Source organism: Trachinotus anak, unplaced genomic scaffold (genome assembly GCF_046630095.1).
Source record: "Trachinotus anak isolate AG129_WGS33_773 ecotype Australia unplaced genomic scaffold, CSIRO_AGI_Tana_v1 ptg000018l, whole genome shotgun sequence".
Taxonomy (NCBI): Eukaryota; Metazoa; Chordata; class Actinopteri; order Carangiformes; family Carangidae; genus Trachinotus; species Trachinotus anak.
In genome coordinates this window covers 19546635-19569315 of record NW_027273869.1, presented here as the reverse complement: position 1 = coordinate 19569315, position 22681 = coordinate 19546635, and the positions used below count along the sequence as shown (strand labels likewise).

The following is a 22681-nucleotide window of genomic DNA, read 5'->3' as shown; positions in this document are numbered from 1 at the left end:
CTGTCGTGTTTCATGCATCGCTCTGTTCATTTCAACTTCATTGTCACGATTGTTTTCTGTTGTTTTATTCAACTGCAAAAATACTGTTAGTAAAGCTCTTACTAATACTGTTACTACTGTAACTAGAACTACTACAACTATCAATATTGATATTTGACTGTTAGAAAAATCACAAAAACACATATCAAACATGTTATTTATTCTTTATTAGTTTGTGAACATGTGTTTGCCAGCAAACTAATAATAAAATCAATTGATGCCTCTATAACTCTGAACACTGGAATAATAATAATAATAATAATAATAATAATAATAATAATAATAATAATAATAATAATAATATGGGAAAGCTGTAATGATAAATTGTGAATTACATAAGGCAGCACAATAGAAACCGCTGCTCTAAGTTAGTCAGTATGTTGTTTGTTGTGTTTAACAAATTCACAGCAGATTAGATGATTAGTCATGTTACTATGTTTTAACAGTTTTTACTATTTTTTTATTTTTTATTTATCTTGACTCATTTTTTTCCAGGATGCTTCAAAACAACCAGCTGAGGTCTGTCCCTGCTGAGGCGTTCAACAACCTGCACAACCTGCAGTCACTGTGAGACACACACAAACACACACTTATCCTGTTATCTCGTTTTACGCTTTGGTGGAAAGGAATCTTCACTCACACACACACACACACACACACATATACACGCACGCACACACACACACACACACACACACACACACACACACACACCAGTATATTAATGTATGTAGTCCAGACACTGTGTTCTCTCAGCCTGAAAACACACAGTAATTGTACTGAAACTGTACCTGTGTGTGTGTGTGTGTGTGTGTGTGTGTAGATAAGGGTATAAGAATGGAGATGTCTAAGGTCTCTCTCTCTCTCTCTCTCTCTCCCATTATGTGGAGTCCCATCCTTCTCTTCTCTCTCTGGACCTGAACAGAGGAGGTATTGTTAGGACAGACAGACAGAACATACAGATAATATACAAGAGTTTTCCAGAGCAGAATGAAAATGAAAGCAGGAACCAGGTGAATGTTAGGAATCCTCTTATTCCAGTGAAAACTCATTCTTGTGAGGTGGACCTGGGGAAGGTGGACCTGAGGGAAACTGAACAGTCCAGACTCAAGATTTAGACCATGTCTGCATTAAGTCAGTTTGATCCACATTGATGTTTCCAGGTGGTTTTAGTAGAGAACTCGGTCCAGACCTGATCAACATGAACACAGATTAATCTCTTCTTCTTTATCCTCTGTTCAGTCAGAAAACAGGTGAGGAGCGAGTCCGCTGATAACGTTCATGGTCAGGATGTCGTCATGATGACAGCTGTGCTTTCTGATCGACTGTATTGACATTTAAAACAGGATTTATGAGAAGTTAAAGGTCGTAGTTTTGTAAGAGGTAATTTTTCCCCGTACACAGTAAACACCAAGCCAACATTTTTAGTTTTACACTCTCCATACATCCTTTTGGGGGAGAAAAGTTTTAGTCGGAAAGAGGGCTGAAACGCATTTAACCAACGTTAAGGTCCCACACAGTCTAAAGGTGTCCCAGCCTGGTCAGGTGCGAGAAAGAACTGATGAAGCCTCTTGCATGAGAGGTGAAACGTCTTCCTAGACAAATAACCAAGTCCAGTTGCTTTCGATTTAAAACTCCTTTGAGAGTCTAAAGGCAGATGTCCATGTGTTTGTGATTATAAAGCAGGTCTAGGTTCTATATTAATACTGTGAAAGTATCAAAGCCTCAGTCCACAGAGAAATGCACACAGCCTGTATTCAGAAACTGAGCCTTAAAACCAGCCGTCAGGACTTCTGGAACTTTGTGATGTCACAACAAAGCAGTCACCGTCCCAAGCCCCGCCCACCTGGACCCACCATCCAACCTTGCAGGATTTGGTTTCTCTGAGTGTTAACCTGAAATCTGCTGTATTTTTATTGGATCACTCAGAAAACAGTCAGCCAATCAGAAGAGAGAACATTTTTAAGATTGTTGTTCCTCACTTCAACCTATTATTTTAATGTTGGTGAATCTTACAGGGGCACTGTTATGAGAGGCTTTTACTTTGAAGACCAAGGAGGAAGCAACATTTTTGTGGTTGGTCAGGAGGGGAGTGTGTGTTGCTTGTGTTGTGTCCTCTGAGTGATATTTCTAAGATCTTGACATGAGCACAAGAAGAAATGAATTGGATAAAAATGAGACCTGACAGATTGTTTCCTCGTGATCATTAAATGATCATTTTGTGGTCTCAATAAAAACAACAATGTGGGATAATAAGATATTTTAAAAAATCATCTTAGTGTGGCTGTTAACCAAGCACATTGGCACTGACTGACCCACTCAATCCTCTCAGCAATAAGTCTGTGCTCATTAAAATACCTTCGTTTTTCCCCAAGAGCTCATTGGCTGGTTAAGTGGTACTCGAGCGGCCTGCCGATCATTCCTCTGCACTGGTCAAACACTCAGCCTCTAATGTTCCTCTTAAACGGCTTAAAAGAGAAGTGAAGCCTCCGAGTACGACGACGTTTTAGAGTGTAAAGCTGCGACATTTCAATGAAGCTGAAATTCTCTCATACACATAAAAAAGTAGATGTTTTCTGTGACTATTGATCTTTAATAGTATAAAGAAATACTGAAGATTAGAAATTGTTCAGATGCTGTAAGTTTACAGGAGGAAAACAAGGGTTAATAATCCTGTTTTTACTGCTTCATTATCTCCTCAGTGACACTGAGATTTTTTTAATGATCAGTTTGGTTAAAATGAAGTTGGATCTTTAGCTGCTGTGTTTTCAACCCACTAACAATGTGCAGACTGTAAACTGAAGTAAACCAGAAATAATTCTGGTTTAATCAGACTTATCAATAACAGGAAGTGGCCTCATTTAAATTCATAGAGGAAGAACGGACGGTTCCGTGTGTGGCTGACGAGTGAATGTTGTCAAAGTGATTCTTATATGGATCTGATGACACAATAAATAACGAATATATATGAAAAGAAGGATCCAACTTAACAATACAATATCTCCCGTCTATATATGGTATATATCGTGTATATTTTCCTTTGTTTACGCAGCCGCCTGGATGCCAATCACATCTCCAGCGTTCCTATTGGCTGTTTCTCCGACCTGCGTTCGCTCCGTCACCTGTGGTTGGATGATAACTCTCTGACGGAGGTGCCGGTGGAGGCTCTGAGCGATCTGCCCGCCCTGCAAGCCATGACCCTCGCCCTCAACCTCATCAGCCACGTCCCCGACCACGCCTTCAGCAGGCTGGGCCGCCTGGTGGTGCTGTACGTGATCCTGAACACACACTCAGAGATTTGAACATTTAAAATGTGCAGAGAATAAACTTTTTCCAAAATTAAGCAAAGAGACAAAAATCTGCAAGGTGTCATCTGAGGCAAACACGTGAGTTGATTAGTTCAGTTTAGAAGTCGATTTTAAATCAACTGATTCAACAGATTTGTTCCAAACTGAACTCAACAGAATTCAAAACATCTGGATTCAAATCTGCTCAAATCACATTTTTTTCCACTTTTTGGTAATCTTCTTGTTTTTGCAAGTGTGTGTGTGTGTGTGTGTGTGTGCATATTGTTGCTAGGAGCTGTTGCTGCATTAAGTTTAACCGTGGCAGCGACTGTCCCCGACCGTCTGTATTAGCTCCTTAATAACATGCAAAACTCTGAGTGTGTGTGTGTGTGTGTGTGTGTGTGATGGCATTCAGCGCGGCAGCATTGAAGTCTGCTGTCATTTCCTTTGTCCAATCGGCTTGAAGCTAATTTGCATGAAATTACCAAAAGAAAAAAAAAACCTTCTTGAGAGGCCCCGGGGCCCCTTTTAGAAAGATACACACACACACACACACACACACACACACACTCTTTGTCTGCTTCATTAGTCCATCAGTCTCTCTCTCTCCACAGGCATCTCAACAACAATAGGATCGTTTCCATGGGAACGAACTGCTTCCACGGACTCCACAGTTTGGAGACGCTGTGAGTTACTGTGTGTGTGTTCGAGTGAGTGTGTTTTGGGGTGGAGTCGCAGCAGTCAGGGTTGAGCTGGGGTCGGGGTGAAGGGTTAAGAGACGACAGAGAGGTTTAGTTTATATATTTGTAAATTCCCTTAAAGGACCAGTGTGAAGGATTCAGGGGGATGTTTGCAGAAAGTGAATCAAATGTCATTATCTTTTCATTAGTGTAAAACGAAACTAAGAACGGTTGTTTAGAATGAGCGCTTCATATCTTCATGTTCCTACGGTGGCCCAGAACAGACAAAGAGAGAGGACCCATCACGTTTTACGTTACCTGAAGGCCTCCATAGGTTCTCCCACATGCAGCGAGGGTCAGATCAGTTTCAACTCTGTGCTAGCATGTGGTTAGCATTAGCCTAGCATGGCAGGTTTGTTTTTAATATGAATAAACATGTACAGACATATACTGAAGTCCAGCAGTAAAATATGTTTAATTCGAAGGACATCTCGTCGCGCCGCTGTGACGCAGCTGCTGAATCTGAACACAGCTACTGCGTTTGATTGACAGCTCTGTTTCGGGACTTATTGTTTTTATTAGTACACAGGGTTTGGTGTGATCATGTAATATAGCTGCTCGTTACTTAGATCAGACTGGACGTCTAATCAGCCAGAGTGATGGAAAACACCTGTGCAGGTGTGCAGAGGCTTTAATTGGCCATGTGACTTGTTACTGCATCTGTCAATTACATGTAGTGCAGTAAAAATTACATTTCAATGCATTTTGTACTGAAGTAGAAGTAATTTACATAACATGGAAATACTTGAGTAAAGTACAGTCAGATGAAACCAGTTGTTTCTGGTCTGTGAACATGTGATCAGGTTGTTCAGAGACTTTGTGGATATTAGCTGGAGTCGCAGCAGATTAACCTGTGTGTTTATGTTGGTGTGTGTCTGCATGAATTAGTGTGTGTGTATAATTTGAGGAATGTGTGTGTGTGTGTATAGAAATGTTTCTGTTTTCTCAGTCAACCAGAAAGGCAGGTTTAAACATACAAACACACGCTGCCTTCATTTGGAAATACTTCTGTGTGTGTGTGTGTGTGTGTGTGTGTGTTGGACTGGCTCTGTGTGTGGCCCTGGCTGTATGCTAATCATAATCACTATTCATGCACACACACACACACACGCACCCACACACACACAGGCAGCATGTGTTTGTGTGTGTGTGCTTGGAGGCTGTGTACCTGCACGATCAGCAATAATAAACCACACCAGGGCCTCATGTTCATCTGAAACTACAAACACAAACAGAGAGAGAAGAAGAAAACGGAAATGAAAACAGAAAAAAATAAATTAATACAACCGGCTCAGCTCCGACGTAAAGGAACACACACGTTCACCAACGTCAGTGTCTAGTTCAGCTGTGGCGGAGGCCGAGTCTCGCCCACCTCGGCTTCACCTAAGCCCCGTCCCTTTTGCCCAAGTTAGGATTTTCTGGTTCCAGTAAGTGACGGAAACGGTGGTGAGCAGGAAACCCAAAATCCAGCTTTAAAAACATTTCTGCAGAAACCTCCAAGGCACCACAAAAATACTGTGTGTGGGCCCCGAAAACCACCAGCACTGAGTGTGATCAGCTGAGACAAGTGTCAGTGGAGGCAGAAACATCATTTCTACTGTCTTATACCAGCTTGTCAGTCAGTTTGTACAAATAAAGTTTGAGACATTTTTCACAGAGAACCAAACCTCTTGGGGAAATATGGGTTTTCCCTGGTTTAATTAACCAGTGAAGTAGGTGAAATCTGGTTCATTAATTTTCCATTTCTGACCATTCCCAGTGTAGTAGAGTTTTCTCAGTCTGGAGCCGACTATTTCCAGTACAGAGCTGTATTACCAGTTTAATTGGACTGGTAGTGCCATTAAGGATTTAGCATTCCCAGTCTAGAGCTGATATAACTGGTCTCTAACCAACCATTTCCAGTATATATGTGACCCAGTGAAGTGCTGTGAGAACCAAACCTCCTGAGTTAAAAATGAATCTGGATCCTTAATTCTCATGGAAAAGTTTCCCTGTAAAGAAACTGTATCCAAGCTTGATCCCAGGTCTCTGATTCATGATCCACACCAAAGGTTTTTGAGTCTGGTTGACAGCTGTTTCATTTCTACCCGATGGAGAAATAATCATCAGAATTTTGCAGGCAAGATTAAGAAAAGCTATCTACCTATTTACACCCATGAAAAATAGCAACAAGTGTGGAAGCCAGTGTCACAACTCAACAAGAGCTGTGAAATTTAAAAAATACACATGTTTCTTATTATACCTCTTCGTTTGACTGAAAATTGCAGACACTCTGACTTTGCTCATGTCCAGTGAAGGACATGAAAAGCTGCTGAAAGCTCCAGAAAAAGCCAGACAGCAGATCTTGAGTTAAACAAGCATTTGTTGCTGTTTCAGAACTCGTCCTTATTTCAAACTGGAAAACAAAGCACTGCACTGTAATTGGTCCAGAGTGTGATTGAAATTCCTAAATTTATCTACAAACCTCAGCTTCTAACTTCAGTTCAGCAGTAGTTCTCTGGACGTCTCTCTGGACGTCTCTCTGGACGTGACTTGACTTCTGATAGTGTCTCATTGCTTGTATTGATAACTGGAAGCTTCATGTCCGTCCCACCTACAACAGTCAGTCTCCTGATGCCGACAACATTGAACTTAACAGGACTTTTACTGCAGGAACCCAGAACGTCTAATGTAGCCCCGCCCACTGATTCATGCTCTGTTGAACCTAATCGGCACATTCAGTTTAACTATGACGTGATGATGAGTGAGATTTTTCAAAATATTTCAAAACTGATCAAATCAGAAACCTGTTATCCAGCTCTCAGCCAATCACGGCCTCCCGTCAATAAAACGTTCCAGCTATTGTTGTTACAAATCATCCTCTGGACACACACACGGACTCACACACTCAGATCCAGACTGAAGCAATTTCAATTTAATGGTATTTTCACAATGTGGCAGCTTCATTCCACACAGTGTGTGTGTGTGTGTGTGTAATAGCCACCTGCATCCCAGAGATGGATGAGAGGACCTAATGGAAGCCATGTGTGGACGGAAGAATGCTCTAGTCTCTACTGGTGACGAAGGGAAGAGGAAAAGAGGGAGGAACACTTAAATATTTTTTAATAAACTTAAAGGACGGAAAAAAGATTAAGCTAAACATCGAGCTTGAAACACAAACATTTACACGAGACATTTTCCCACAGCGTCGCAGAGCCGGCCTGTCCATCACAGAGCTCATCTAGAGCTGTCATTCCCAGTATACAGCTGACATTCCCAACACGTAGCTGTGTTACCAATCTAGATTTCCCAGTCTAGAGCTGATATAACGTGGTCTCATTATAGTGCAGGTATTCCCAGGCTAAAAGTGTTCTCAGTGAAGATTTGACTATTTCCACTGTAGACACTGTTTTCCAAGTGTAGAGTTGATTTTTCCACTATAGAATTGATCATTCCCAGTTTAGAGCTGACCATTCCCAGTAGAGCTGGTATTCTTGATCTATTCCAGTTATATACTGTAGATCTTCCACTTTCTTTCCCACTAGTTGGTATTCCCATTCCAGTACTTGCAGTACTTAGTTGGTATTCCCAGTCTACAGCTGGTATTCCCAGTCTGGAGGACAATTCCAGTATGGATTCTGTATTCACAAAGTAAGAGATGACACTACTAATACAAAGGTGATATTCCAAATCTAGAGCTGACCTTTCCTCACACCTTAGATCAGTTTACATCTGGTGTTTCAAAATAAAAGCCTACCACAGATATTCCAAATCTTGAGCTAAAATTCCAACTTTGATCTAATATTCCAGGATTACAGCTGATAAATAATGACACATTTGAATCTGATAATCCAAGTTTGACCTACTGTTACTGGTTGAAAGCTGATGACACGAGTATATAGCTCTGTTACCAGAAGAACCAGTATTCCCAGTCTATTCCCGGTATTTAGTTTATATTAATGCTAATACTAATACTAGCTGATCTGACATTCCAAGTTGAAGCTAAAATTCCCAGTTTAAGGTTGACATTCCTAAGTGTTCCCAGGAGAACAGTGGCCTCAGTATGAGATGTCAGTGTTTGATGTTTTCACTTGTCATTGTGGGTCATTGAGAGTGGACTGATGGGCAGTGACAGTTTTATCCATTTAAAATTAAACCTGCACAATAAAGTTTGCAAAAAGTGACGGGATCTGAAACCACTACATTCTCTCTGTGTGTCTCTCTCTCTCTCTCTCTCTCTCTCTCTCTCTCTCTCTCAGGGATTTGAACTACAACAGTCTGGTGGAGTTTCCCACGGCCATCCGCTCACTCAGTCACCTCAAAGAGCTGTGAGTCCAAAAATCTGTTTGTGCGTTTGCTTGAGAAACATCTCAGACAGTCTGCATGATCCCTGATAGATGACGCTGGCTCACTTCCACGGTAGCGTACGGTGCATCGGTATAAACATTAGTCATATGTGGAAAGCTCGTCACTTTCCTTTTTATCCACTTTTTCTTTCTCACTTTTTCCACAAACATATTCACAATATTTAACTAAATATGATGCGAAAAAAGATAAATAATTTGAATCCCGACTCATCTTTTCAAAATAAGTCTCAGGATACACATGAAGCATCTTCCTACTTCTTCAGGGATGAAGGACAGAAGAAAAAGCTAATTTCTGCTCTGTTTCCTGTTTAGTGGTTTCCATAGTAACAACATCCAGTCTATCCCGGAGCACGCCTTCACAGGAAACCCATCACTGATCACCATGTAGGTACCACTCCGAAAAACTAAACACAAAAAAAATCATCTAAAAAAATCTCATCTATAAAAAGATGAAATCACATCCGAGCTCTCGGATCCATCCCACACTTCCTGCAGTGATGAAGACCATATGATGAGGGTAAAAGCTCAGGAAAAAAGCCTGTAAGTGAACATTGAGCGGAATGGTTTTGTCAAACTACTGTTTCCAAGGTCAAGAATAAAATTCATGTCTGTTATTGTTTTATTAGACAGATGTAATTTATTGATACCAAATTGCGAAATTCTAGAATAGAATAAATTGAAATCATAGAGTAGAATAACAAACAATAACAAATAATAAAATAAAAAAAAGCTCAACATACATAGAAATAAATGCAATGAATAACAAAATAAAATATTATTATTATGTTGTTTATATTTATATGTGTTTATATGTTGTCTGGCCTTAATGTGCAGTGTTGGCGTGTGAGGCTGAGAAATCATTTTCAATTTTTTTCAATTTCAATTGTGTGTGTGATGATAATGTCTTTGTGTGTCTGTCTGTGTGTTTTGCAGATTTTTCTATGACAACCCGATCCAGTCTGTTGGACGCTCGGCCTTTCAGAACCTACCAGAGCTTCGCACACTGTGAGACACACACACATTTAAGATACACACACACACTGGAGGAGTAACAGACAAATAATCAATAACTGTTTTTAAATTATCTAGAATTATCAGCTTGTGGTTTTATGACTCCGCCGCTCAGACTAGTTTCAGATTACATAAAATATGAACCATTTGTGTGAAATTTAGTCAGAATTGCTGTGTGAAGTCTTTAAAAAGTGTTTTGTGAGGTCACCGTGACCTTGACCTTTGACCTTTAGCCACCAAAACCTAATCAGTTTGTCCTTGAGTCCAGGTGAATGTTTTTACCAAATTTGAAAAGATTCCCTCAAGGCATTTGGAGATATTGCGTTCACACAGCCAAGACCGTGTTTTCTGAGGTCACAGTGGCCTTGACCTTTGACCTTTGACCACCAAAATGTAATCAGTTCATCCAAGAGTACATATGGATATTTGTGCCAAATTCAAAGAAGTTCCATCAAGGTATTACTGAGATATTGAGTTTAATTTGAATGATTTTAAATCAAAAGAGTCTGATTGTAATGAGGCTAAAATCTAATATTTTTCATTTCCCTAGTTAATTTTTATATATAAATATGGGACCTTTAAAATTTTCTTTATGACCAACGTGATCTCCACTGTGCATCTGAGCTCACAAAGTTAAACTAAAAGTCGGTTCGTTGTGCTCACTGAGTAATTAAATCAGATGCTAACACAAAGAGCGTAACACAAAATGAATGAAAGGATCAATATTTCTGTTTCTCTCTCAGCTCTCTGAACGGAGCAGCAGATCTCACAGAGTTTCCAGATCTGACGGGAACCAAAAGTTTGGAGAGCCTGTAAGACACACACACACACACACACACACACACACACAGAGAGGAATGCTTCATATCTGAGTGTGTTTGCTGTTGTAGCCAACATCAGTGTGTGTGCTGTTATTAATACACTACAGTTGTTATTATTCTCTGTAACTTTATTTTCCCGCAGCTCGGGCCTGAAATTAAAACCCTCCTCTCCGTCTCCTTGTTGTGACCCACTTTTCCATGTCATAATAAACACCTTCACCGTGTTTGTTTTCTTGTATTTTTCCATTTAAGCTCATGTCTGAGAGCAGAGTGTGTTTAACAGTAACCTCACACTGAACCAGTAGGTGGAAATAAAGACTCCAGTCAAACAAACCATTACACATTCTTCCTCTCTGTTTTGAAATGATCCCTTTGGTGTTACTGTTACGCTCCGACATAACAGAATCCAGTGAATTCAAATCTGACTAATACAACAACCTAACACTACTTTTGGGGCACATAAACACGTCAAAATTCCTTAAAATGCTCCTGAACACACCATAGTACAATGGGATACACCCTAATTGCACCTGAATGCACCATCATCCAGCTAAGCACATCATAGTACAACTTTGATGCACTGAATGCAGTATAATGCTTTTTTAAACATTCCTAAATGCACCATGGTACAATGTGTTACACCTTCAGTGCACCTGAATACACCATTGTACAACCTAATGCACCTTTGATGCTCCTGAACTCACCATGATTCCCTTAAACACATTATCATACAGTTTATCTTCTGTGCTCTTGAATACACTGTAGTAAAATCAAATACAACTGCACAGCGTGGTGCATTTTTGATTAATCTGAATGCTTAATGCTTTTTAAATGTGAACACGTAATAGTACCATTAACTACACCCCCAGTGCACCTGAACACACCATCACCACAATGCATTTGATCCACCTGATAACAGCGTTACACATTTTTAAAAATGTTCCTAAACATCTGTAAATTTATGCTACAGATCTAACATGTTTCTTTGTGTGTGTGTGTGTGTGTGTGTGCGTGTGTGTGTGTGTGTGTGTGTGTATGTGTGTGTGTGTGTGTGTGTGTGTGCGTGCAGGACTATCACAGGGGCCCGGATCACCTCTCTGCCCAGTTCAGTGTGTGAGCAGCTTCCAAACCTGCAGCTGCTGTGAGTCCAAACACAAACTGCATCCACATCTACACACTGAGGACGCACAACACCCGACACCTGAGAGCCTCATTCACTTTATATATTTTTATATCATGCTCCTGTTCACATCCTGTGATGCGTTCAGTGTGTTTTGGATTTAACAGTGATGACAGTTGACGCTCTCTCCCTGCAGTGATCTCTCCTATAATCAGATCCAGACTCTTCCCAGTTTCTCCGGCTGTGAAAGTATTCAGAAGATGTGAGTTTGACTTTTTACGTTCACTTTAATTTTACTTTTAATTTTGCTTCTTTTCTCAATCATTGACTTTTGTTTGAGGGATCAGGTACGACTTCTCTGACCTGTAACACACAGCTTTATAGTCTGCTTCACAGTCACTGTAACTTAACAGCTGCCATGGCAACCAATCAAGTGCAACCAGCTGTGCATTATGGGAATAATTAGCACCATTGTAGTCCAATCAGAGGAAAAAAAAACTTTGCTGTAAAACTGATTGATAAATGTGATGTAATGGAAACATCAGGGTCACGTTTGTGTTTCAGTGACCTGCACCACAACGAGATCGAGGAGCTGCAGGAGAACACCTTCCACGGTCTGATGTCTCTGTGCTGTCTGTAAGCGCGCGCACACACACACACACACACACACACACACACACACACACACACACACACACACACACACACACACACACACACACACACACACAGGTTTAATTATCCTGCAGATCCTGAACAGTGATCTGAAGCCCTCTTTAAATACTTCAAAATGGAAACACACTCACAGACCCAGGTGGTCTGCGTGTTGATGGGACAGGTATGAGGACATGGTCTGGCACAGAGTCAGGACTCTACACTGGAATATTACAACTGATCCTGATTCTACCAGCGACAATAACACATGAATTAAAGACTAGAAAAAATATTTGATTTCCATTAGTTTGGAAAAGCTGAGTTATAATTTTCACATCAGCTCCGTCGGATTTATCTGTTCTCAGGGGAAAATGACTGAAGATATTCACTGTCAGATTTGAAGTTTGAAGTTATTGATCCACTAAAATTTATCTTGTGTGAAAGGTGCTGAAAAGCCCACCAGAAATGATCGTGGTAAATTCACATTTTCATAAAAATCACTGTGTATTTTATAAAATTATCATATGTTTGTTCATGTAAAATTTTAATCTGAAAAGTTTAAAATGGCTGTAGTGGAGTAAAGAACCTCATCACTGTATTTCAGCTCAGTAGTTGAGTCAATGATCTCTCATGCTCATTGTTGTTTCTACATAATATTAAAAACCACATTTATGAGCAAATATAATGTGAAATGTTTTTTCCACAGGTGATAAACATGTTTATACGTCACCAAACATTTTAGCCTCACAGCTGAACACTGGTGAAAACGAGTCCTGTTTTCTTTAGTGCTGCTCGTACTTCGATGGTTTATGAGTTTTCCATGAAATGCACAATACTGAAATATTCAGATAGTTTAATATTGATGTGAAACTTTGAACATCAATGTAAGAGTTAATATACGACTTATTTCATGATGGTATTATAGAAATAAGAGTTTTATACACACACTGGTTCTGGGATTAGGAACAAAGACTGTGTGTTGAACCCGTGGAGTCACTGCAGGATTAAATGAACTGGACCAAACTCAGGATGGGTGAAGTCTGATGCTGGTTCGATGCCGTAGCGTCTCTCTCTCTGTCCCTGCAGTGATTTGTCGTGGAACCGGTTGTCGTCAGTGAAGCCGAACTCGTTCTCTGCTCTTCCCACTCTGACCAAACTGTGAGTGTCAGACGAATTTACAGAGACAACCTTGAGCGCAGGAATTTGTTGGTTTTAGAAAAAAATGCAAATAACTGAATGTCTCTCTCTCTCTCTCTCTCTCTCTCTCTCTCTCTCTGCAGTGACCTGTCCTCCAATCAGCTGTCTTCTCTGCCTCTGATTGGTCTGCAGAGTTTAACTCACCTTCGATTGGCTGGAAATGATCAGCTGATGGAGTTAATACCTCGGGAGGACCTGCCCCGAGTCAGGTAGACAAACACACACAAACACACACACACATGAGATACATAAGACACACATCTATAATCAGGACTGATGGACAGAAGAACGTGTGGAAGAAGAAAATGAGTCCAGCTCTGAACTCTGGTCACTGTGTGTTTAAATCTCTTTATCTCCCACACAGTTCTTTCTATAATGACGTAAATCTGCTCAAATTATAGCTGAGACTTTAAAGTAGTGTCTATAATTTTATTTCGAACTGAATGTGCTGAAGCTCAGAGCCTGAAGAACAATAACTGTCTGAATACTTACAGCCTGAACGATACATAAACAAAGGAGCATTTTTTGCATTAAGACTCGTTCCAGTTAATCCATGGCTCATGCACCTGAACTGAAACATGAAATACCAAACAAAACGTTGCCTGCTGTGATGCTGGACCTCCAACATGGCTGCTTGGGGGGGGGTTCATCACCGACAGCCCTGTCATCCTGCTCAGAGTCAAAACTACAGCAGAGACAGACCTCACAGGTTTTCCCGCCCTGTTTTCGCTTGGCGGTCACAGCCGTGTCGTAATGTTCTGAGTTATTGTTAGCTCACAGCGGCGGTCCCAACACCTGCCTCCAGCCAATAAAAAGCCAGAGAACACCCTCCGTCTCTTTTCACCTGGGGGGTAAATCTCTAAATTACACCAGTAATCCAAACACTGCCTGTGTGATTTAGTGGAATTTCCCTTTATCTGGAAAAGGTTTGAATTTACAGCTACAGTATTTAGATGTGACACACACACACACACACAGACACACACACACACACACACACACACACACACACACACACACACACTAATCTGTCTCCACCTTGTGTACTTGAAAGGATTTAAAGGGACATTCCACAGGTTAATAAAGTTGATTTATTTGGGCGTGTTTGGACGATGGAAATGATAAAGACGTAAAAAGTGTGTGTTTGTGTGTTTTTCAGGGTGATGGAGCTTCCTTACGCCTTCCAGTGTTGTGCCTTCGTCTCCTGTGAGAGGAGAGGAGGAGGAGGAGGTGGAGGAGGAGGGGAAGGTTTGTCCTGGGAGAGAGAGGAGGCAGCGGACTTTACCGGGAGAGACACGTCTGTCCTCTCCAGCCAAGGTGACAAAAAACTGTTTATGATTTTAAAGCAAAAAATCTGAAATACTCTCAGGTCAGCAGCGCTTTGTCGTCCATGTTGCAGTCACCAGTGGAAGTCGAGACAGATGCTTTTTGTTTCCATCCAGAAAAGCTGCAGCAGCACCTCAACACAAAACACCACCCTGACGGTTTAGTTCGTCTTAAATCCAAAACGTGATAATTTATTGTAAATGAAACAACATGTGGAAGCTGAGTAAGATTCAAATGAATCACACGGGAGTGAACTGGAGACAAACTGGAGACAAGCAGTCGACTTGTTTCCCTCAGAGTTGTTTTCTTCTCCCCTCATCTTCGTGACAGAGATTCATACAAAATGGGAGGTTCATCCTCTGGAGACCAAGAATACTCTGAGTAAATAACATGTACATTTAGCCGGTTGTTGTTCAAATGTTTAGAACAAAGTGTCAATGAAAACCAAACTTCAGATCCTCTAGATTTGTCCATATATGTTGTTTTCCCACTCAAAGACTCGGAGGACTGATTTGCTTCTATCCCTATGTCTCTGCAGTGGATCAGGACTGGGAGGATTTTCTGATGGAGTTTGAAGACGAACCAAAACCTCAGCACTCGGTCCACTGCAGCCCTGCACCAGGTGACACACACAACCCTAACAGATCAGTGTACTTCAACACCATACATGAAATGTGCTCTATTATTAATCCTTTCACTTATTGAGAGATGAGATTTTATTTTGTTCGTACAGTAAATAAAGTTTGGTTTAAATTTATTGCAGGGCCGTTTCGTCCCTGCCTCCATCTTCTTGGCAGCTGGTTGATTCGTGGTGGGGTGTGGCTCATCGCGGTGCTCTCATTGGTCAGCAACAGCCTCGTCGTGCTGTCGATCTTCTTTTGCCCCGTCACCTCGGTTACGCCTCCCAAGCTGCTGATTGGCCTGCTGGCCCTGGTGAATGGCCTGATGGGGGTGTGGTGCGGCTGGTTGGCGGCGGTGGACGCCTGGACATTTGGGAGCTTCTGGAGGTACAAAACTTTTGGAGCAGTGAGATCTGATGAGGCTATGAGGACACTAGGGATTATAAGGACTCTGAGAATTCTGTGAATTCTGGGGACTCTGGGAGGTGTGGGGACATTTTTGACTATGTTCTAAAATTGACCAGTTCAATCAGATTTACCATGTAGACCTGTAATAATCACATTAAAAGGATCAGTCTGTGTTAAAATGCCCAAAATGTATTTCATGAACAAGAAATTTCAAAATAATAGCCCCTCAGCTAACAGGAGAAAACTACTTGGAATTCATCTATTTGTGTGTGTGTTGCAGGTATGGGGCGAAGTGGGAGAGCAGCTTCCTGTGTCGACTCAGCGGCTTCCTGTGTGTGTTTGCGTCACAGACCGGCCTCTTCCTGCTCACCGTCGCAGCTCTGGAGCGATGCCTTGCTGCCGCCGCCGCACGACACGACAAAACTGACGAACACAGCGGTGAGGAGCCACGGACGTGAATTTCACCATCACTCATCATGAAATTAGGGTTTGAAAGATGATTTCTGATTTCACTCTTCTGTCTCCAGGTCGCTCCTCGTCTCCACTTTCCGTCCGCCTGTCCGTCTTTCTGTGTTTCCTGTTGGGTTTGGCCGTCACACTGCCCCCCCTGGTGGCTGGACACAGTAGTACCTCCCTCTGTTTGCCGCTGCCGTCCTCCTCCTCCTCATCCTCCCTGGCCTTCTCCGTCTCCCTGGTGCTTCTGGACTCGCTGTGTTTCCTCCTCATGACGGTCGCCTACACCCGTCTCTACTGTCGGGCCAACAAAGTGCCACCTGCCTCAGAAGAGGAGGCAGCGCTGACTCGACATGTAGCCTGGCTGCTCTTCTCTGACTGCCTCCTCTACCTCCCTGTGGCCTTCCTCTCCTTCTCCTCCCTGCTGCGTCTCCCCGCTGCGGGGCCGGAGGTGGCGAAGGGTGTGCTGCTGCTCGTGGCACCGCTGCCGGCCTGCGTCAACCCGCTTCTCTACCTCCTCTTCAACCCACTCGCCAGAGAGGAGCTAGCAGCGCTGGCCAAACGCACCTGCGGGGCTGTGGCGGTACGAAGACTACACAGGAGTGGAGGAGGAGGAGGAGGAGGAGGAGGAAGGTCGATGCCTGTAATGATGGATTCAACGTACGACGAAGACGCAGAGAAACAGTCATGTGACTCGACTCAGGCGCTGGTGGCAGTCGGAGGCACTAAGGAGGAGGAGGAGGAGAGAGGAAGGATAAAGGGCGAAACACGACATTCAGTGGTGATTGTTGTTCCACGTCACTAGACAGACACAACACACACACACACACACACACACAGGATTTAATGTTCTCACCTGCAAAAGACCAAACATCTATCTGATAAACTCACCTTAGGTCATCGGTCATATTCATTCTTTGGTGTCTTTTGTCCCAGCTGGCCACCGTACTCCTCAGATGATGCCCAATCAAATCAAACCAACGCGACCTACTGTATCCGGCTGTAACGGGCCCCTGGACGCAGACATGTGGAGGCCCCCCGCCCTCAGAAAGGGACACGAAACAGCAACAGACAACACGACTGCATCTCTGTGTTCTTTTATTTTGGTAAAAGACACAAAAAGCTGAATCTCATCATCATTGTTGGAGCTTGGAGACAAGACTCAAGGAAAGGAACCAAAACAGGATAAAGAACTGATGAATATAAACAAACAAATATTTCACATGTAAATCTCAGTTCAGACCAAACACATTTCTGCTCCTTAGAGGATGAACCCTTTCAGTTTTAATGACCCCTGTTCCTCTGGCGCCACCTTCAGGACAGACCGTACAGTTCAGCCTCTGAGGACACAGATCTTCAGTGTGTTGTTGGTTTGTTTTGTCCAGTTTGTTCATATAGTGGCTGTAATTAAAGGGGGGCCCTGTAGGACTTTGGCAGGTGAGACAAAGACCTAATTTTAGGACACCACACACACACATAGAAACACACACACACACAGTAACAGATACACAAGTAGACTGATATGACTGTGTGGCAGCAAATGTAGCAGAGGGCGGTGACAGAAAACAAAGGAAAAGAAAGCACATGAAGGTGAACGCACCGCCAGTTTGACCCCAACTCTCTTTCCTTCTCTCTTGATGTCTGTCTTTGTCTCTCTCTCCATCTTTTATTTTATTTGTTTTAACTTCCTGTAAAGACGAAAAAGTCGATCAGAAACTAAAAGATGGATCAAGATATGTGAAAACAGAAGAACTGTGCTTCATCCTGGACTTCACAATCTGCAGATGACTGATTGGTCAAGCACATGCCAGAGGACACACACACACACACACACACACACATACACACCCACATATATAATGTGGAGCATGAATTCAGCAGCTTTTATTTTGAAATTTTACATGATTTACAGCATCTTGTTACCAAGCATCCTACCAAATGTTCTAGCAAATGCTGTTTACCATTTTCTGCATGTGTGTGTCTGTCTATGTGTGTGTGTGTGTGTGTGTGTGTGTGTGTGTGTGTGTGTGTGTGTGTGTGTGTGTGTGTGTGTGTGTGTGTGTTTGTGTGTCAATCCACAACTAATGTGTTTTTGCGAGTGTGTGTGAAAACTGCAGCATCTGTGTGAGTTTTGCCACAGAGTTGATCCCTGAGCTGAAAACAGGAACCAGAAGACAAACAGGATTAAAAACCAGCTGAAGCTCATGTTCAGCCACTGTTAAAAAAAAAACAAAAAAACACAACTGGTCCTTCAAAATAATTACTTCCTGTTGTATTCCTAACATGAACTGGAAATGGAAAACTGACCCAGGTTCAGACTGTGATGTTCATCTCACTTTGCAATGTTAGTGGTGACATTTCTAAAGAATAAAGCTTTTTATGTTTTTATTGTCCACAAACTGCACAAAGAAATAGAAATACATTATATTAATGAAGAAAAAAGCCTTTAAATTAACAAAACAGTCAATAAAAAGGTTCATATATAAATAATTTAAAGATCAGATCAAGCCAAACATCTTCTGACAGTGGTTTAAAACTAATTTACTTGTCTAAAATGACCCTTTGTGAGTGTATGTACGTCTAATGTGTTGATGCATATTGTTGTAAATACAGGCTACTGTGACAATCTTTTCTTTCTATTATGTCGACTGTGAGAAATATCTTTACTGAAATAAGGTTTATAATGTTTGTATGTGATAACAATGCAGCCCAGAAAGGTTTTCAACATATTCTCAGTACAGACATTTATTTTTTTGTTTGTTTGTTTCTTTATTTTCCATCCACATGAATCTGAAAATCTTTTATGAATTTTGTTGCATGAGCGTCATCAACATCCTCTGAATCTCACAACCTGCATGAGCTTTTACACAAACCCAGTGTGAGCTTCGGAAAAAACAGCTGACAAAAAATCTTAACTCAAGTTCCACTTACTAGCTTTCAGCCACATCTCTAACACGTGACCATAAACACTGTGGGACCTTCAGACTGAACTGTCTCCATGACAACTGAGCATCCATTGAGGAAGATGTGAGATTTGGTGGAAAGCTCCAGGAAAAAGTTAATAAGAGGATCTTGAGATAAGATTTTTCTCTGTCCTAAATGGTTTGAAAAAAGAGCACATTTACTGTGTTGTGGTTTTAGTTTCTATCATATAAGTTGTATCAAAGTTATCATGTTGACTATCAAAATGTGGGGGTGGAGTCTTTTTTCAAGGCCCCGCCTGCATATGCAGCCATGGCAAGAGAAAAAAAAAAGAATTGACTGTTTGAATGTCCACTGAGTGTGATGGTTTAACTGCGCACTTTCTGTGATCTTAAAATCTTAAAAAAAAAAGTTCATAAGCTTTGTTAAAACCTTACCAGTTCAGACGTCATCCGTCCATCTGTTCTCTGGTTCTGTTGTAAACTTTTGTAAATTATCTGAGTGTTTTGAGTTGTTTTAGTTTGTAAAATCCAGAGTGAAGTTTTAGTTTGTGGCGTATATAAAACGACATCACGGCTGTAACTGCTCTGAGTCTGAGTCTTTTATTTCAGCAGCGATACAGGTCTGGGATATTAGACAGTGAGGGGGCAGTCGTGGTTTACCTGTTGGCTGTGGGACAAGTGAGCAGGTGTAAAGACCTCCACACCTCCTTGTCCACCTCCAGACGAGCCACAACTAACAGGTTAGCATGCAAACAGTGGAAGAAAAGAAGTGATAGAAATAGAAGCAAAACAAGAGTTAACATTGTCATTGCTCTCCACCTCTGGAGTCAGCTCTTGGTGACTGAAGGAAGGAAGTTTGATGTTGAACTCACAATGTTTCTTTCAGACTTGTAAGTAAACAGCCACTAATGCTAATGTTAGCTATCTAGCAATAGCTAAACTTACAAATAGTTCTGTCAGGCCGCATAAATGTCCAGCAGCCTCTGTAGAGCAGGCTGATGACGTCTGAGAGACAAAAAAGGCCATAAAGCACAACCCAGTTTTGATAATAACTGGAGGACATGAATCTTTTTATCATTTCATATCATCTGCATTGTTGTACCCCACCCTCCTCCTCCCCACCCCTTGTAGAAATTACACCCTTGACAGTTTGTGTTATGATTCATCCATATCATCATCCATCAGTCAGTATGAGTCTGAATCTTCAAACGCTGCTGTGACTCATTCTGGCTAAAAATAAGTTTTGAATTTAAACAATTACACAATGATCCACAGCAGCTTTGTGAGCTGAGCGGTTTCTGCTGTCGGTGGCTGAGTCGTGAACTCATCCTTCCACATCAGCAAACACTGAAACGTGTCTGAGGATTTAATAGAGAAGGTACAGATGCGTCATAAATACGTGAGGCCCTCCTGACCTGTTTTTAAGCTGCAGTAGCTTCAGTCTAATCAGTCAGACAGTTTTATTTTTCGTCATGTGGGTGTTTAGTGACTCCATTAGCTCAACATTTCATTCCTCTCAAGGTCTCGTTCATCTGTTCGTGCATCAAGGAAGTTTACATCAGCTACACATTACAACACAACACCTGTAAGTGTTCAAGCCCCGCCCACTGTTTTTTTTTTACTTATCTGTTGTTGCCCTTCTACTCCCCCCGTGAGTTCACCTCAATCATCCTGGTCGGTGTTTACATCCCACCACAGGCAAACGTGCAGGAGGCACAGCGGGCGCTCGCAGACCAGATACTGTGTGTGGAGCAGACCAACCCGGACTCCGTAGTTATTGTCCTTGGTGACTTTAACAAAGGGAACCTCAGTCATGAACTGCCCAAATACAGACAGTTTGTTAATTGCCCGACCAGAGAGGGGAACACTCTGGACCACTGTTACACCACAATCAGTGGTGCTTATCACGCCGTCCCCCGGGCTGCACTGGGCCACTCTGACCATGTCATGGTCCATCTGATTCCCACATACAGGCAGAAACTAAAACTGTGTAAACCTGTTGCGAGGACATCGAAGCAGTGGAGCAGTGAAGCCATAGAGGATCTGCGGGCATGTTTGGACTGCACTGACTGGGAGGTGTTCAGGACTGCTTCCAACAGTCTGGATGAGTTCACAGAGGCTGTGACGTCATACATCAGCTTCTGTGAGGACTGCTGTATCCCATCACGCACCAGGGTGAGTTATAACAATGACAAACCCTGGTTCACAGCTAAGCTCAGTCAGCTCAGGAGGCAAAAGGAGGAAGCTTTCAGGAGTGGGGACAGGGACAAGTTTAAAGAGTCCAAGTACAGGTTTAGCAAAGCGGTGAGAGAAGCTAAACGTCTGTACTCTGAGAAACTTCAGCTCCAGTTCTCAGCCAATGACTCTGCTTCTGTCTGGAAAGGGCTCAGAAAGATCACAAACTACAAACCTAAACCCCCCCACTCCATTAATGACTTCCGTCTGGCCAACGATCTGAATGAGTTCTACTGCCGCTTTGAAAGACAGTGGGACAAGCCTGACACTAACCTCCACATCAGAGCCACATCAGAACCCCCCTCCTCCCCCACCAAAGGAACGTCTCTCTCTATCCTGGAGAGAGATGTCAACAGGCTTTTTGAGTAGCAGAACCCCCGCAAAGCAGCTGGTCCTGACTCTGTCTCTCCATCATCCCTGAAGCACTGTGCTGATCAGCTGTCTGCAGTGTTCACAGACATCTTCAACACCTCACTGGAGACCTGCCACGTGCCAGCCTGCTTCAAATCCTCCACCATCATCCCTGTCCCCAAAAAACCAAGGCCCACAGGACTAAATGACTACAGACCCATTGCCCTGACCTCTGTGGTCATGAAATCATTTGAGCGCCTTGTCCTGTCCCATCTCAAATCCATCACTGACCCACTCCTGGACCCCCTGCAGTTCGCCTACAGAGCCAACAGGTCTGTAGACGACGCCGTCAACATGGCTCTCCACTTCATCCTCCAGCACCTGGACTCCTCAGGGACCTATGCCAGGATCCTGTTTGTGGACTTCAGCTCTGCCTTCAACACCATCATCCCGGCTCTGCTGCAGGACAAGCTCTCCCAGCTGAGCGTGCCTGACTCCACCTGCAGGTGGATCACCGACTTCCTGTCTGACAGGAGGCAGCACGTGAAGCTAGGAAAGCACGTGTCTGACTCCCAGACCATCAGCACTGGATCCCCGCAAGGCTGCGTTCTTTCTCCTCTGCTCTTCTCCCTGTACACCAACACCTGCACCTCCAGCCATCAGTCTGTCAAGCTCCTGAAGTTTGCAGACGACACCACTCTCATTGGACTCATCTCTGATGGCGATGAGTCTGCCTACAGGTGGGAGACTGAGCGTCTGGTGACCTGGTGCAGGCAGAACAACCTAGAGCTAAACGCTCTGAAGACAGTGGAAATGATAGTGGACTTCAGGAAGAGCCCAGCCCCACCCACCCCCATCTCCCTGTGTGACTCCCCCGTGGCTACCGTGGAGCATTTTCGCTTCTTGGGAACCACCATCACACAGGATCTCAAATGGGAGCTAAACATCAGCTCCCTCATCAAAAAAGCTCAGCAGAGGATGTATTTCCTGAGGCAATTGAAGAAGTTCAACCTGCCAAGGACTATGATGGTGAACTTCTACACCTCCATCATTGAGTCCATCCTCACCTCCTCCATCACCATCTGGTACGCTGCTGCCACGGAGAGGGACAATAACAGACTGCAGCGTATCATCCACTCTGCTGAGAGG

The 22681-nt window shown here is 42.7% G+C and overlaps 1 protein-coding gene across 1 annotated transcript in view; it reads left to right on the top strand.

Moving 5' to 3' along the window:
- Positions 1–19526, top strand: part of LOC139635314 (leucine-rich repeat-containing G-protein coupled receptor 5-like) — a 32469-nt gene extending 12943 nt beyond the window's left edge. The window contains exons 4-21 of the mRNA XM_071502502.1: positions 535–606; positions 3092–3307; positions 3941–4012; positions 8305–8373; positions 8725–8796; positions 9346–9417; positions 10167–10235; positions 11314–11385; positions 11561–11626; positions 11929–12000; positions 13105–13176; positions 13299–13424; positions 14375–14532; positions 15080–15163; positions 15305–15548; positions 15850–16007; positions 16097–16803; positions 16959–19526. Coding sequence (XP_071358603.1) covers positions 535–606; positions 3092–3307; positions 3941–4012; positions 8305–8373; positions 8725–8796; positions 9346–9417; positions 10167–10235; positions 11314–11385; positions 11561–11626; positions 11929–12000; positions 13105–13176; positions 13299–13424; positions 14375–14532; positions 15080–15163; positions 15305–15548; positions 15850–16007; positions 16097–16803; positions 16959–16982 — 2425 coding nt within the window. The 3' untranslated portion in view covers positions 16983–19526. The remainder of the gene's footprint in view (positions 1–534; positions 607–3091; positions 3308–3940; positions 4013–8304; positions 8374–8724; positions 8797–9345; positions 9418–10166; positions 10236–11313; positions 11386–11560; positions 11627–11928; positions 12001–13104; positions 13177–13298; positions 13425–14374; positions 14533–15079; positions 15164–15304; positions 15549–15849; positions 16008–16096; positions 16804–16958) is intronic.
- Positions 19527–22681: the final 3155 nt, after the last annotated feature.